The 18,199-nt window shown below is 38.5% G+C and overlaps 1 protein-coding gene across 4 annotated transcripts in view; it reads right to left on the bottom strand.

Annotated features, from left to right (window-relative positions):
* The window catches only part of Rpgr (retinitis pigmentosa GTPase regulator), a 46,785-nt gene that overhangs the window by 7,278 nt on the left and 21,308 nt on the right, over nucleotides 1-18,199 (bottom strand). For 2 of the 4 annotated variants that reach the window (XM_041644271.1, XM_041644273.1), the window contains exons 12-13: nucleotides 16,626-16,723; nucleotides 10,337-10,402 (exon numbers count right to left, since the gene is read on the bottom strand). In XM_041644271.1, the coding sequence (XP_041500205.1) occupies nucleotides 10,337-10,402; nucleotides 16,626-16,723 (164 nt within the window). Of the gene's footprint in view, nucleotides 1-8,058; nucleotides 8,920-10,336; nucleotides 10,403-16,625; nucleotides 16,724-18,199 lie in introns of all 4 variants that reach the window. The other 2 variants (XM_041644274.1, XM_041644272.1) reach the window with 2 other exon arrangements.

The raw sequence follows: 18,199 nt of genomic DNA on the forward strand, positions 1-18,199 counted from the left end.
CAATGCCTAGTGTTCCTGAAAATCTGTTAGTAACATGAAATACATTTTCTGGACTTTTCCCAAAGAATGATCTTAAGCTTGAAAGAAATTAAAAAAAGTTTTTTCCTTACTATAGCATTTTAATAAAATCATATCTATGTATTATACTCATTTTCTACAACAGGGATTTAGAGTTCCCTCCACACCAAATTTATACTTCATTCATATTTATGTGAGGTAAGCTATTTATAATCCAGAAAGAAAGATAATGAACACATTTTAAATGCTATTAAACATGGTATTTTTCACTAAAGGTCACATAAATTATAGCACTTTGAATGTATTATAAACACATCTGGAGGACTACTGTAAACCACAGAAAACACTTACCTTTAAAATTGAGATAATTTAGGAGAGACTGGCAGAATACTGTCATTTTATAAAAAGAAAAGGTAAAGTTTAAGTACATTCTGAAAAAGATAGTCTGGAATGGTCAAGTCTATGTCTTATGTTAGGACCATAGTGAAGAAGTGAATGGGTCAGACAAGCGCAACTCAACCACCACTCCATTGGTCACACACCACAGTGAGCTCTGCTCTTTGGTTTGTCTCAGGCCAATATTCTTTGTATTTCTTGTGAGGGATATCAAAAAAGTCAATATTCCTTGTGATGTTTCAGTTGGCCACCATCTCCCAGATCTTATCACTATAAAATGGGTCAACGTACCGACTCACTTTTTCTATCTTCATCTCCAAACAACCATAGGACTGCAGTGACTAATGAAGATAGGGTACCTGGGCTAAAGCTTTAGGACAGTAGAGGGTTAGAATTTAGTGCACATTGATGCTGAGGCCCCCCAAGAAAGGGTTCTTAGGGAGAAGTGGAGGGAGAGGTAAATACATAAGGAGAGAGAAGGGTAAACTAATGATAAGGATGTCTGAAAAAGTCAAAAGAATACTATTAACTATCCAAAAGAATATACAATACATGTAATTACATGTATACTTACATAGATTAAATGAAAATTTCTCATTTGGGCTGACAATGTTCCCTCTGAGAGTCAAAGATCACCTAACAAAATCCCCAATACCAGCTCTCCTTTGAGTTTTTGCTCAGGGCTGTCCAAAAGACTCCCAAAACATTTAGGTTGTTGCTAATTCCGCTGGTTGCCCCCCAGAGGTGGAATGTTCCTATTGCTGAAGACATCAGAATTTCAGAGCCTTAGAGGCTTCAGAACTGAAACTAATCTGCATGTCCACTCCCTGAAGACTAGCTTTCACAGTACCAGAAGTCACTAGGCAAACTTCCAAAGGAGGGAAGTGACCAACAGTCTCGAATAGCACGTGCTCAACAGGATGGAAACCGTGTCTGATACTGGAAACTTAGTGAAGCACTCAGGGCTAGTGAAGTCATAGATACTGGAGGGCAACCTATAACCACTACTTTACTAAACTAACAATTACGAACAGCAGAATAGACATTATACCCACAGATAAGTGCAGCCCTCACCATTCATTAAGGAAACTGCTCTTAGCAATAGATGGAGACTATTACAGAAAACCTCAACCAATCAAAATCCAGTGTTGGGGAGTCCAGTCCCAACAGGTATATCTACAACACACTCCCACACCTATGGCCCAGGGAACATTTTAGAAGAGAGGACAGAAAGACCAAAAGAGCCAGAGGATCAGGGAGGCTGCTCTGAGACTGTGCCTCTAAGTAATGTGAGATGCGGCACCCACAATGTTTCATCAACAAGACAACTTAACAAAAATACCAGCAGACATGCCAAAATGAACAGGCTCGTGAGGCCACAACTCTACACAAAGAACAAGAGGCAACTAAGAAATCCTTAGAGTAGAATTAGTCTCCCAAAGGAAAGTGCACACTGATTGGTTATCCAGTACCAATGGTCAGCCCTGAAAACATCCATATGAATACATACATGAGTAATATTATACAGACTTGGCAGGTTATATTTAGGAATACATATGTATATACATACACATATATGCATATGATAACTCTTAATGAAAAATAACATGAGTAATATTATACAGACTTGGCAGGTTATATTTAGGAATATATATATATATATACATATATACATATATGCATATGATAACTATTAATGAAAAATTAATCCACGACATTGAAAGAGAACAAGGAGTGGTATATGGGACGTTTAGGAGGAAGGGGAAGTGAGAAATATTGTGACTCTATTAAAATCTCAAAAAAGTGATTCTGTAATCAAAATTTTAAAACAGTTTGGGCAAAGTTACAGAGTTTCTTTTAAAGTTTTTTAGCATGCTAGCACACACTGTAGACTTTTTGAGTGTAACTATGGCATATTACTCTTTTAAAAATGAAGATCTTAGAGATTCTTTTAACTGGCCATTGTGATTTGATGCTTAAGGTAACAAACGAGATATTTCAGAAAAGTATCTAATTGTGCATATTAAATTCTGTATTTTAATGGTGCAACCCTTTAATACAGTTCCTCATGCTGTGGTAACCCCAACCATAAAATTATTTTGCTGCTATTTCATAACTATAATTTTGCTACTGTTAGGAATAGTAATGCATATGCATATATATATCATCTGATATGCAAGATATCTGATATGTGGTCTCCAAATGGGTTACGACCCACAGGTTGCGGACTACTGTGTCTAACTCCTCACTTACTGATGCTTTCCCTGAATCCTTCCTGAGGTGCTCTAGTCACAAGAAGGCTTTCATTAGATCTAGTTAACTCGATACATAAGCTAGTGATTGCCAGCAACCTCTACTGAGTTCCAGACACATATGGTGACCTGGACACTGAACATCTGGAGACCATCACAAACTAGCAAGTGCAGAACTGTCATCCTGGCCTGTTTCTACTCCCTTGTTAGTAGTCACAGTGAACAGCACTCTTTCCGCCCAGGTCTCTAGGCCAGAAGAAAGCAAGGCTTCACTTTCCTCTTCCCTCCTAGCTACATCTTTGTCCTAAACCCTCTAATTCCCTGATCCATATCCCCCATCCTCATCCCCACTGTCTATTTCACTCTTTGCCTGGTCTACTATAACTGGCTCCTACCTTCAACACCTGTGCTCCTGCCTGCTTCAAATGATTCTTCAAATTGCCACCAGAATAACTGTACACCACCTCAAGTGTAGCCACTCTACTCCTTTTCCCTGTAATATCTTGTATCAGCATATATGGCCCTTTGCTGGTTAAGTTTTAATCAACATGATTCATTTCAAGTTTTCCCTACTCACTCCTGGTAAGTTCATTCTCAACCCTTTCACATAGGAGCTGAAGTTAATCTGCTAACATACTCTATGGTGCTAATGACTTTTCCTGCTGGCTTCTAGAGTCCTCTGAAATCAGGGGCCATATCTTAAGTCTTACATAGCCAAGACACAAAACTTATCTTTAATTAATCTATTTTTAAAAAGCAAGCCATCCATGCATTTTGGAACTGAATTTTCATCTTAACCTGACTTTGGCTAAGGACACAGAAGCAGAAAAACAAACAGCACTGTTAAGAAATAGTCAAGCATACAATTAAGAAAAAAAAACATGCTAAAAAATGAAAAGATCAAAGCAGAGGTTCCTTGGTGTTTCCAAGTGTTCTTTGGAGAAATATATCTTTAGTCTTCCTGCAGTTGTGATGGGGGAAGGAAGAACAGGGCCATGGGAGGCCAACTGTAACCTGCCCTCACTTGAGGTCTATCTGACTTGAAGAAGACCACTCACTTTTTGGTGCTAGATACATAAATACTTGATGCCAGACATTAAACTGTATGTTACGAACTAATCATGCTATATGACATCAAATTTTCATAATGAAAAGAACAAAGGAAAAGATTACAACACCTTCCTTCACTATTGCATTGGTGGGAGAGAGCACACCACGTAAGCCAATCTCTACAGTGAGTCACTATCACTCAAAACACATCTCAGCGTCACTCACCTTGATGGCTGCTGTTGAGCAGCCATAGATGCTCTGCAGAAATTCTCTGCAGCTTACCTGAAAGTCTCTTTCTGCCACAGTTCGCATTAGGAAACTGTACCTCAAGGGATTCTACATATACAATGCCCCACCTTCCCCGCAGTAATGACTAGCAAACTATAGCAAACACGTGAGTAATCAGAGGATATACTGTGCCTGGAATCCCAGCACTGGAGGGGTGGAGACAGAAGGATCCAAAGTTCAAGGCCATCCTTGCCTGTGTAGTGAGCAAAACACTTTCTAAGCAAGCTTGGGTTTTGAGAGACCCTGTCTCAAAAACAGAATAAGAACTAGCTTTTGAAATCTATGTAAGCAGCTGTCAAGTCACAGGGATCAAATGGTCTCATCCTTTACTTGTCTTTTTCTCTAATGATGACATCTGTACACATGGAATAACTTCTACTTATGAAAGCTTATGTTCTTTTATGGGCTGTCTCAATGTATCACTAACCACCACAGAACTCCTATCCATAAGCTTTAGAGAGTACCGGGCCTACCACATGTGTGATTTAATGTGTTAGCTGAACACTGGGCAAAGCAAGTTAGCATGCTTTATTTAGGGCTATTGTCACTTCCATATAACTTCATTTGCGTGAAGCCTGGGTGATTTTTGTAACTAGACTTAAGCCTTTTTTTTTAAATGAGGAAAAAATGAGGAACAGGAATAGCAGAAAGTCTGGTGTGGCAAAGTTATAACAAAGTTGTTTGTAGCTAGAGGCTTTTATAGCTGTTCCCATCACTTAGGCCTCCCATTCTAATTCTGTATACATTAAAAAAAAAAACAGACACCTACAAAGGCGAAGAAGAAGCTGGTGTAACTTCATACAGCTTGAAAGCACACACTGTAAATAGGGCCCTGAACTCAAAGACTATGCAAATGCTCTTTTGACTATAACTTGTAGGAATTACTACTTCTAAAGGGTGCACCAAGTTTGGGGGTAGGGAAATGCAAAGAAATTGGTAAGAAATGCTGCTTGAAAGGGAATATCTCTATCAGTTCAAATGGTAAAATAGGTGCCATTTGATGTCAAGAATGCATCAGTACTGCTCTTCTTGGAAGATGAATGCCTCTGCCTTTGCCATAAATAACTGGATGTTTAGATTTTTGTCTCCCGGGCATTCTCATATGAATTTCCTTTATGACCTTCATGGCTGCCATCCCTCTTATTTAATCTTTTCAAATCTATTTTTAAATAATTACCTTTGGTATACATATTTAATCGCACTCTTCATTCTACTCTCCAACAATGAATATGGTAGACTTTGGCCAAGGATTATAGTGTCAAAATAGTGGAGTCCAGTATTCAGGGAACACTGGCAACTATCTTTGCAGCAAGTTATAATTTACAGATTGCTCTAAGGAAATGCTACTTCACTTGATTCTTGTCATCTATCTCATGCTAATTTCCACAGAGAATAAAATATATGGAGTTCAACTACACAAAATTCACAAAAGTTACCATGAAAGTCTTCCTTGAAAAATGTATAAGAAATCACTCATGCCCAAGGTATGGAGAAGATGAGACAGGAAATCCATGAAAAAGAAATAAAGAATAGACAATCAAACTAGCTATATTATATAAACCTAGTGAACCAGGCTTCTTAAAAGTTCAGTATCTTATGTTAGACAGTTTTTCTTTCCACAAACAATATTGAGTATATACATTTAATCTTTATTTTACTTGAAAAATTCTGAAAAGCAACAGACAAAATTACAAAAGTCAATGAAAATACATTGAGGACACAACACATATGAAGAAGGAAAGCACTTACAGTAGAGTTAAAATAGAAATGACTTGAGTTCAGAAATTTACAATTACAAAAGACAAGAGACATTAAAGTTATCATAACTTTTAAGAGCAGAAAAAAGAATTTTAAAATAAAACTTTCTTCTTGAAACATTTAAACTTCTAGGAACCCCTATATTATATGTTTAAGTTGACTGTCATTTCATGAGTTATAATATCATACATCTAGATAGAAATTTTAAGAGATAAAATTATTAGCCTCCAAGATCTAAAAACAGCTGTTGCTTCATAGATTTTTATCAAAAGGGACAAAAAATGTCATTTCTTTAAAATATCAATTTCTCACTTCAGTTATCATCAATATCATCATTTTTTTTTTTTTGTTTTTCAAGACAGGGTTTCTCTGTGTAGTCCTGACTGTCCTGGAACTCACTCTGTAGACCAGGCTGGCCTCAAACTCACAGAGATCCGCCGGCTTCTGCCTCCTGAGTGCTGAGATTAAAGGCATACGCCACCACTGCCTGGCAAGAGCATCAATTCTTATTAAAAAATTATAGGTAGTAGAGACTAAAAAGGGGCACCTAAATATTTATTAAAAACATCAAGTTTTGATAGCCCTTAAGCATCTGTACTGTTTTTAAAAGATTGAGTTTTATATACAGAGTACTTAAAGTATGCTAGTATATAAATCTGTCATTCATAAGGAATATACAAAGTTAACTATAACAGACAGCCTTTTAGTATTTTCTAGTTATAGATTAGTAATTTGGGGGTAACAGATATGAGTTTAGGATGAATCAAGACTTAACAACTCCTCTTGTTGCCTTTGATATCTTCTTAGTACAACTGACATCAGTTGTTTTTTAACCATGTGTAACAGTACCATTATAACAAATCAGTTTACTAATCTGTAGTGAGTATATTTATTATGCATAAGGCATGCAAATTACTTCACTGTCCATAATCAGGTCAAATTTAGTCTGTTACTTCAATTCCAAATAAAGTGGTAAAATATTATTCCAGAATTTTTTGGAACCTGGGAGTCCATTCTCTAAAAGTTGTTTTGACTCCACTGGCATTTTAGACCTCTGCTCTTTCCCCCTTCTCCCTAGGTTAGTACCAGGCTTTTCCGAATGTGTTCCATGTCTGCCATTTTTCATAGAACCCTTTATTTTACTCACTTTTTGAGACTGTTTTCTGCCTTCCTTACTTTCATTTTCATCTTCTTTTCTACCTATCTCCTTATATTTCCCTTCTTCCCCACCATATGCTTCTGCTTCCTCATTGTCATCACCATACATCTCATTTTGTTCTCTTTCTCCCCCCTCTTCCTCTCCTCCTTCTTGTCCCTCTTCTTCCTCATCTCCTTCCTCTGCATCCTCTCCTTCCTCCTCTTCTAGTTCCTCTTCCTCCCCCTCCTCCCCTTCCCCCTCTTCCTCTCCTTCCCCTTCCCCCTCTTCCTCTCCTTCCCCTTCTTCCTCCTCATCCTCCTTTCCTTCTCCCTCTTCTTCCCCTACTTCCTCCTCTTCCTCTCCTTGCCCTTCCTCCCCTCCTCCTTCCTCCTCTCCTTTATCATCTCCTTCCCCCTCGTCCCCTTCTTCCTCCTCTTCTTCTTCCTCTTCTTCCTCTCCTTCCCCCTCTTCCTCTCCTTCTTGCCCTTCCTCCTCTACTATCTCCTCTCCTTTCCCCTCTTCCTCCCCTTCTCCCTCCCCTTCTCCTTCCTCTTCTTCCCCCTCTTCGTCTCCTCCCTCTTCTTCCACTCCTTTAACTTCCCTTTCTCTTTCTTTCTCTTTCCTATCTCCTTCCTTATTGTTTCCCTCCCATTCCTCCTCCCCACTTTGCTCCTCTGATGTGTCTTCTCCTCCCTCTTCCTCGTTCCTCCCCTCTTCTGGTTCTTGTTCCCCTTCTTCCTCCTCTTCCTCATCTTCATTTCCTATACCCTGTAGTTCTTTTTCTTTCATCTCTTGGTTTCTTTGCACTTGGCTTCCTTCATCCCTTTCCATCTTCTCTCTTCCCTCAGCCCCCTTTCCCCCTCCTTCCTCCTCTTCTAAGTCTTTCTCTTCCATAACCAAGATGTGTCTTTCTCCCTTCCTCTTTCTTGTCTTCCTGTCTAGTTTGTCCTGCACCCTTTGCCACTGTTCTGCTCCTAAACTATCCTTCTCACAGATTTGATCCCTTTCCCCCTCAGCTCCATCCTCTACCTCTCCCCCTGACTCTCCCTCACTTTCAGCCTCAGCTCCATCCTCTACCTCTCCCCCTGACTCTCCCTCCCTTTCCCCCTCAGCTCCATCCTCTACCTCTCCCCCTGACTCTCTCTCCCTTTCACTCACCTCTTTTTCTGTACTGACATCTGGCGGGGGTTCTGTTTTCTCCTCCTTTCCTTCTCCTTCCAATTCCACATTTTTCTCTTGTACCTGAACATTTTGCTCCACTACTGCATTTCCTTCTGGATCCTCCAGTCCTTCCTGCTCCTCTGGTATCCCTGACAAGTGGTCATACTTAAGATCGTATTTTGCAGTGTACAAGCCTGCTTTGGATTCGCTCTCACTCTCTTGTTCAGCACATTTCCTGGTGTACCATAGGCAGTGCTCAGTTTCCACTTCATCATCATCTTTCTCGTCACTACTAGCTTCTACTGGCTCAGGCTGCTCCAACACCTCAGCACTGCCTGGCTGACTTTCTCTTTCGCATTCAATGTAACTGTCTGGTTCTTCTACCACTTCTGTTTCACTGTCAAAGAACAAATTCTGCTCACTGCTCTTCATTTCCTGAGCAGTATCTTTACTCTCTTCGCTCTCAGAATTCATGTCTTTGTCTTGTAAGTCATTGAAAATTGGATCTGATTTTGCACGCTCTTCCCCATCTATGATATCATTCACATCTGTTATCTCCATCACCTCAATTTTCTTCTCAGGAGCTAGTTCTTCAGTATTTTTCTGTTCTATTTCCTCTTTTTGTAAACCCTTCTCAGCAGTGCTGACCTGAGGCCCTGCCTGGTCTAGGCCATTACCTACTTCCTCATCTGAAAATGCTGCCATAATCTCGGCTGGTCGTATCATGAAGATCCCTTTTGCTAGATATTGTTTGTATACTGTCTCCTTTTTTATTTTTGATATCTCTTCATATTCATAACTATCATCATTTTCAGTACAAGGTGTACTTTCCATCGCTTCCTCTGTAAAGTCTTGATTCTGTAAAGTTTTTGAAGTAACCATCAAACTATTATTAATTGGCAAAGGCATCAAAGTTATATAAATCACTGTACAGATTTTACATTTGTATCCATAACAGCTAGGGAAGGCTCACATTCCAACTTTATAAATTATTAGATTAAATAAATTAATAAAACATGAGTTATAAATTAACAAGCTAATAGAAACAGTATAACAAATACAATCATTTTTACTCACTCAAGTTGTCCTGACAGAGCCTAACATAAAAGCAGCATGTGAAATATGGGGTGCACATCCGTTTAAAGAGAAGGGGTTCCCATTGCTACTGTTTCTAGGTCTGCTCTTTAGAAAGTTTTGAAATCTGAATCCTAAGAGAGACAGTCCCAACTGCCAGAACTTATTTCTAATTGCATGTGCCTTTCTTTTCCCAACAACCCAGAAAACTTCAAGCCTAGCATCTAAGACACTGGAAGGAGAGACACAGGAAAAATGGTGGCTTGAGGCAGAGTAAGTCACTGAGGTAGTGGGCACTCATGCTCTGCCAGCTGTGTCAAGAGACCAGCTCCCCATGTTCAAAGATACGCTGTCACTCACTGTGTCTCACACTTCTAGAGCGCTACCTATATGTTTTTATAATTCAGCAAGATCTTCCTGCATTTTATAAGATCTGGTTTTAAGAATTTTAACCTAATAATATAGCAAAGGCAGTAGAAACATTAAATGATTTCCAAAGCCAAACCTCAAAGTGAATTGCTTTATTTTAGTAACTTCCAAATACCTCATATTTTTATTTCATTGGTCCCTAAAATCAGGAGAAGCAAAAATAATGAATTTATCATTTATCTAGGGCTGTGGAAATCACATGCTGTTTTTTACTCCTGACATTGTTACAAACTAAAGTGCCTCCTTTTCACTCATCTACAGCTGCTTACTAATTTCCAACTTTTATTTAAATCATGCTTTATGCTAATCCTTCCTTAATAATGTCCAATCTAAATATTGTAAAATGATTATCAAACACTTTACACTAAAAACAACTCACAAAACTTTAAAGCTAGAAAGATGTAAACATTCTCCAGCAAAGTCTCATAGTGACTCATGCAGTAGCCAAATTAAGGGCTACAGTCGATAAATAGCAGCCTCTTCCCTCAAGTTCCAGCTATGATGACTGACTATTACTTGGCCGAAAAGAATTGTCATAATTTAGGGGAATAAGTGGATGAGCAATTCTAGCAATGAAATTCTATGAGAAAATATATACCAATAAAAGAAAGCAAACAGAAGTCATCTACATTAGATTCCTGTCTTTGAAATTTTACTACAAGTGAATGATTACCTTTTTGTCCTCTTTACAAAAAACAATTTCAAAGAAAGATAAAACTGTTCTTACCTAACACAATAATAGCAGTAATAATAATAACTCTATGTGTTATACCTTTTGTTTTTGAATTGGTGAAAATTTTAATGATGTCTCACTGGAACTCAGGTCCATCACATGTGTCTGAAATAAATAAAATATATGTTCTAGATAAAATGGAAAAATTATATATGAATGTGAAGAAACTCAGACATTATTACAATCTACTTACAACTGCCAACTAATGATGTCAAGACAAAAAAGCTGCTGAGAACTCAATAAGCCTGATACTCAAGATTGCTCAAAGCAATCCAATATCTTTCAGCTTCTCTATATTAGAAGCAAAATAGGAGCCCTTCCTACTTGTTTAGGTGGATGGAGTGTCAGAATGTGATACTGGAGTGGCCTTCTTAGAGATGGCTGGAGCATGGGAACAGAGTTGCGAGGAAAGAGGTGTCCCAAGACCAGTCACATGGCAGTTGGGGTGGGGTGCGGGAGAATTGTCTGTATTCTGTCAATCATGTTTTAATTAAACGCTGATTGGCTAGGCAGGAAGTATAGGTGGGAAAACCAGACAGGAAGTAGAAATGATGCAATGAGAACAGGAGAATTCTGGGAAGGAGGAAGTTGATTCCTCCCGACTCCTGCTCAGACTCCGAAGAAGCAAGATGTGAGCTGCCCTGCTGAGAAAGGTACCAAACCATGTGGCTAGAATAATGGGTTAATATCAGTCATAAGAACTAATAAGAAGCCTGAGCTGATGGGCCAATCAGTTTTATGGAGATCTCTGTGTGATTTTCTTTGGGGCTGAACAGCTGTGGGAACCGAGCAGGACATAAACCCCAACAAGCAGGCCCCGTTCATGTTACAGGAACGTGTGCATTAAAGGTTGGTAAGAATGAGAGACATAATGCCTCAGGGAGCACCGCTAGTGCAGAATTTTGTAGTCAGGCTTTACAGAAATCCTGGCATGAGCTAAAAGATTTCTTAATTTAGCCTTTGTGGGCCTAGATTTAAAAAAGATAAAATCATTTATTTATTCAACAAAATACTATGTCTCATTACATTTCTGTACGTGCAGTGTGTATTTCAGCCACACTTCCTACTCTGCCACCCCTTCTCACCCCATTGTCCCTGCCCCCCTACACAGTTCTCCTTCTGTTTTCATGTCAGAATTTTTATTTCCAGTCAAGATTACACACATGAGAGACAAAATGTGCTATCTGTGTGTTTGAGTCCATAAGCTTCTATTTGGTTTCCTTTGTGCTGTGGCACTGATCCACCCACCAAACAGCTTCAGGACCATAAGAAATTACGTTGTGGGCTACAGAAGACACAGTCTAGATAAGACAAGAGACCTCAAATCACACGGGAAACTTGTTCTGGAGTATTTATCTGGGTTTCCAAGATTACTATCAGGGTGTTGCAACGGGGGAGCCATCCTGCAGTGGGTCTTACTATCTAAACTTAACTGCTCTAAGAACTGAAGGTTCCTATCTTCCTATCTTTGCAGCCATATTGCACAGCCTCCTAATTGAAGCATTCTATCTTGAAGGGAAGCTCACTAAGACTTAGGAAGTAGACAAATCACAAATGTCAAGAAGTCACAGAAACAGGTAAGCTTTATTCACAAAGTCCCTCCTTCCAGGTTATATAATCAGTAAGGACTACTGGTGAGAGGAGACTCTCTGATCAGCTGAGTTGCCTTCAAGGTATACAGGGGGTTCCAAGGAGGTATGTTTTGGGCAGCATCACACATACTAGGACAGGATTTTCAGTGATAAGACCTTAGAGTCATCTATGCACTTGTAAGTAGCCTGCAATGAACCATTGGTTTATCAAGTTGGACTTTGGTGGTATTGTTAATTTGGTCTGTTGTTAGTTTTGTGTATAGGATGGATACATGTTTGTTTATGTGCCCCAAACAAAAGCTGCACAATAGTTTCCAGGCAATATTGCATGAGTTTGGTAGGTAGCAGCCTAGAGACAGGTTGGCCTGGAAGAAGAAATTCTGCACAGTGGGAAATTAGAATGCAATGCTGAGTGGAAAGGAATGTGTTTTTCTTGACAGGAGCCTCAGGAATCCAACTTTCAGAAACTAAAGCAAAGAATTGTGTAAGATTCTGCATGACAGTTGTGAGTGTGTGTGTGTGTATACAGAGAGAGTGGGCTTACCAGACTGTCATTGTGCACATCACGTCAAAACTTACAGATCACTGCCAGATATTCCACACAAACATTTTAGCAGGAAGTCCAATTGTAATTAAACTCAACACTACACAACAAACTGATATCTCAAATGTATACCAGAAGGAAGAGGTGCTAAATAGGAGTATCTCACATAATAGTGTAAGACGCATCCATTCCAACAAACATGCAAATCTCAACATAGAAACACACTATGAAGGCTGTGGCCTTTAGGCCATCGTAAATTCAAATTTAGGTGATGGGATTACAGAGTAAATTCTAAGACTGACCTGTTCCAGATTGAGACTGCAATCTCAAAGGCAATCAACAACAAACAAGCTATACAAGGAAACACTTGATTTCATTTAAAGGCAAATCAATTAGAATAAGAGATTTATTAAATTAAAGACTAGAGAGAATGGAATAATGATATATTTCAAATCATATAAAAAATAATTGCCAATCAAGAGTATCATACCTAGAATGCTGGTTAGTTTTATGTCAACTTGACACAAGCTAGGGTCATCAGAGACGACAGTCTCAATTGACAAAATGGCTCCAGAAGATTCAGCTGTAGGCAAGCCTGTAGGCATTTTTTTTTAATTAGTGATTAATGTGGAAGGGTTCAAGCATTGTGGGTGGGGCCACTGCTGGGCAGGTGGTCCTGGGTTCTATAAAAAAGCAGGCTGATCAAGCTATGAGGAGTAAGCCAGCTCCCCTCCATGACCTCTGCATCAGCTCCTGCCTCTTGGTTCCTGTGCTGTGTGAGTCCTTGCCCTCATTGCTTTTGATGAGAAACTGTTATTTGGAACTGAGTAAAATGTGAAATAAACCCTTTCTTCCAAAGTTGCTTTTGGTCATGGTATTTCATCACTACAATAGTAACTCTAAGACACCTAGCAAAGTTATCCTTCAAATTCAATGGAGAAATAAAGACCTTCCAAGATAAGTTTGCACTAATGTAAGCCATGACTAATAGACTAGAATCACAGAAGACAATTAAAGCAACCCTACACCTAGAGAGAAAGGAGACCAAACACAATCTTGAGAACACTGAAAAGAATACCTCTCGCTGTGAGACTAGTCATACAACTGAGAAGCAGCTAGCTGCCACTTCCAGGATGAGAGGAAGACATGCTAAAGCAAGAAGAAATAAACAGATTTTTGGAAAGAACTAAATCAGTAACATATATACACCTTTCAATAATAACTTGAATGTAAATGGGGTTAATTTACCAATCAAAAGACACCAGTTGGGTGACTGTATTTGAAAACAAAGAGCAATATACTTTAGGCAAAGAACTACATCAAGAATACATACAGAGAACTGAAAGAGGTGGAAATTTATTTCAAAGTGGATGGACTCTAAACATAAGCAAAAGTAGCTATACTAATATCCACTGAAATATACAAAATATGCTGAAAGTCAGGATTAGAAACCAAGACTGTCACTACTTATTGATCAAGGAAACAATTCTTGAAAAATACATTAAAATACATATACATACATACATACATACATACATACATTCACCAAATACTGAGGTATTCGATTTTATGAAAAAATACAACTATAGGTGAAGGGAAAGATATGCTCCAGCACAATAATAGTAGTGACTTCAGTACTGCATTCTTATTCAAGAAAAAAAGCAACACAGTAATGTTACATATATTTCAACAGATGTAGAATGCACATTTCTTGACATCAAGCATATGGAACATATGTAAGACCATAAAGGAAATTATACAAAATTCAAACACATTTTCATTTCTAACATATTATCAGACTACATGGAATAAAAAGAAAATAATAGAAATCAATAGAAAAAAAAAACTATAGCCATTACACAAACACATGGAAGTCAAATAATAGTTTTCAGTGACTATCAGACCACTGAAAAATTCAGAAGAGGTAAATTTAAATGGAGTACTACTCAGCAGTAAAAAAAAATGACATCTTAAAATTTGCATGCAAATAGAGGGAACTAGAAAAAAAAAACCATCCTGAGTGAGGTAACAACTCAGATGAACAAGTGAACAAGGGATGTATTTACTCATAATTGGATACTAGATGTAAAGCAAAGGATAACAAGCCTATAGTCCATGACCCTAGAGAAGCTAAGTAACAAGGTCAGCCCTAAGAGAAACATATATAGATCCCCCTGGGAAGGGGAAATAGACAAGATCTCCTGAGAAAATTGGGTGCATGTGGGTAGGGGGAGAAAGGAGTGCGGAAAGGGAGGATGACCAGAGAAAGGGAGCAGGGAGGAGAACACGAGGGAATGGGATAGTTGAGATGAGTGAAGGACTGATATGAGAGCAAGGAAAGAGATACCTTGATTGAGGAAGCCATTATGGGGCTAGCAAAAAATCTGGCACTAGAAAAATTCTCAAGAATCCACAAGAATGATCCCAGCTAAGACCCTAAGCAATAGAGGAGAGGGTGCCTGAACTGGCCTTGCCCTGTAGTCAAATTGATGACTATCTAAAATGTCAACATAGAGCCTTCATCTAGCAACTGATGAAGCCTGGGGCAGAGATCCACACTGGAGCTCTGGGCTGGGCTCCCAACGTCCAGTGGAAGAGTGGGAGGAGTGAGAATATGAACAAAGAGGTCAAGACCATTATGGGGACACCCACTGAAACAGTTTACCTGAGCTAATGGGAGCTCACCAACTCTGGTGAGAAAGGGAAAGAACCAGCACAGGACCAAACTAGAGCCTCTGAATATGGGTGACAGCTGCATGGCTGGGGCAGACTTAAGGGCCACTGGCAGTGGCACCATGATTTATCCCTACTGCTTGTACTGGCTTTTTGGAACCCATTCTCTTTGGATGTATACCTTGCTCAGCCTAGATATAGTAGGGAGGGTGTTGGACCTTCCCCATCAATGTGCCTTACCCTCTCTGAGGAGTAGATGGGAGGGTAAGGTGGGGGAAAAGGTGGAGAAAATGGGAGGAGGGGAGAGTGGGAACTGGGATTGGTATGTAAAGTAAAAAAAGATATTTTGTTTTCTTTTTTTAAAAATAAAATAAATTAGCAAAATATATGAAAATGGAAACACAATATGCTAGAACCTGTGGGCTACAGAGAAAGCTGTACACAAAGGGATGTGGATAGCACTGAGTGAAGACGTAAACACACAAAACAGCCAGAGAGATCACAAAAACAACAATGTATCACAAGGCCCTAAAAAACAAGAACACAGCAAAACCCAAATCAGTAGAAGGAAAGAAATGATACACAATAAAGATCATATCAGAAATGAATTAAATGGAGATTAAAATACCAGCATAAAAAGGCAATGAAACAAAGAGCTACATCATTGAAGCATAAATAAAATGGACAACACCTTAGCTAAACTAACCAAAGAGAAAAAAATCCAAATGCATAAAATAAGAGATAAAAATGGGACAATGTGGAAAAAAGGAATATTTAAAACTCTTAGTAGGAATATAAACTAGTATAGCCATGATGTACAGTGCAAAGGTTTCTCAAAAGCTAAAAATAGAGCTATTTATTATTTTAAAATAACTACTTATTATTAAATTACTAATTATTAAATATTACCTATATCAAAACTATTATTAAAAATAATCTAATTCTCCTACTAGTTTGGGGTTTATATGTGAAAGAAATGAAGTGAGCATACAAAAGAAATACCTGTAAAGACAGGAGGTGGTAGCACACGCCTTTGATCTCAGCACTCGGGAGGCAGAGGCAGGTGGATTTCTGTGAGTTCAAGGCCAGCCTGGTTTACAGAGTGAGTTCCAGACAGGCTCCAAAGCTACAGAAGAAACCTGTCTCGAAAACTAAAAAACCAAAAAAAAAAAAACCCCAAAAAACCCCACCAAAACTGTATACACCCATGTTTAGTGCAATAAAAGTCATTAGTTAAATTATGGATTCTGTCAACAGATGAACAGATAAAGAAAAATACACATACACTCTCTCTCTGCCTTCGCCCCTCTCTGTCACACACACACACATAGACACACAGACACCCTAGTGTGTTTAATTCAGCCATAAAGAATAATCAACTCATGTCATTTTCAGGAAAATGGATGTAACTGTAGGACACATATTTTACACATAAAAGAATATACAAAGTATATACACTCAAGTTCATGGGGAACTAAAATTCACATAACTTATATCTAAATAGACCAAAAATAATTACCATATTTAAGATATCAGTAGTTTCACCAAGGTTTTCTGAATCCACTGCTGAAGAATTTTCTGTGTCTGTCTCTTTGTTCATTTTATCTTCAAAATAATCTGAATGAATAAAAGCAAAAAGTCAGACTTAGATCTAACAGAAATGTGAAAAGCAAATGAATAAATACATCGCTCTATAGTACATCATGGGGTATAACTGCACCCAAGGCCTTCTCATCTTGTGACTGGAGATGAACAGTAGTCACTCACAGTAGCAGCACATTTTCCAATCTCAAATATGTAGCAACAGCTTCATTCATAAGGACATGCAAACAGTAGTCCTTTGGAAGACCTTCTCAGGTGAGCCGTCTGTATCAAGCACTGCCGGCTAGCCTTCAGACAGTCCTCATGACCCCACTCCCCTGGTATTCTCACCTCACTGTAGCTCCCCTTGCATATGATATGGAGCTTGAGTTCTATGTGCACCATAATCTAAGTAAAGTGAGCATAACTGTGCCATGACTGGAGTTTCTTGGTCACACATGTGTGTTTTATTTCCATATTGTGAGCATTTCTTTGAAGAAGCCTATATGGCAAAGATGTGAAGTGCCCTGCTAATGATCACATGAATGAGCTAGAAGTCCACTCAAGCTTCCAGATAGTACCATCCCATACAAAAGTGCAAGTCCATGAAAGAGACTGAGCATGAAACACTCAGTCTAGCTGCTCTTGCATTCTTGATTCTCGGAAGATATGTCAAACAACAAATATCTATGATTTTGACCTGCTAAATTTTGGTCATTTTTAAATGTAGTCATGAAAAACTAGTATAATCACTTAGAACTCAAAAACTGGTAATATCACAAAGCAGAAAATTCCAAATGAATTTGCTCTATTGGAACTTTTAGTTTTGTCTGTTACTGTGCCCTTTTTAATCTCCTGACCATATATTATGAAATTTCTATTAAAAATGTCAGTATACACTCATTACTTTGTTTTGAATCCTTTCAATTGATTGTAATTGAATGTTAATGAATTTAAATTGTTCATTTTAAATGCCTTCCATATGAGACAATGTGCAGAGAAAACTAAAATATACTAATTATTTCTGTGTTTCAATTATCTATATTTAAGATATAAGGCTGGTGGTGTGTGTATGTTCATTAACAAACAGTAATGTAACTGTTTATGCTTAATGAACTCATACTCTAGAAGGGATGTAGAACATAGGATACTGGGTAAAGAAAAAAATTGCATATGAATATTGGGAATAAGAAAGATTTCACTTGCATGGTATATGCAAGGATGTGTAGAATTCTGAGAGGTAGGTGGAAGGGGAAGAAAATCAAGCCCAATACTAACAATGCAAAGAAGCAGAGAGAGACCTAAGAGAGCAGCTTATGTTGAAGATTTCCCACGTGTTCGAAGCATATACTTTAACCTATGTTGAGTTAATCCCACGACAATGAGAGGAAAGTAGCTTCTTTGACTCTTCTGGTGCTCAGTTCCTGTCTCAGTTCTGTCTGACTCTGCAGTCCATGCTCTTTTCAGCAAGTTAAACTGAATCACTCAGTTTGAGCAATAGCAAGCACTGTA

Source organism: Microtus oregoni, unplaced genomic scaffold, assembly GCF_018167655.1.
Source record: "Microtus oregoni isolate MIOR12 unplaced genomic scaffold, Mior012 000092F_ref0000046, whole genome shotgun sequence".
NCBI lineage: Eukaryota > Metazoa > Chordata > Mammalia > Rodentia > Cricetidae > Microtus > Microtus oregoni.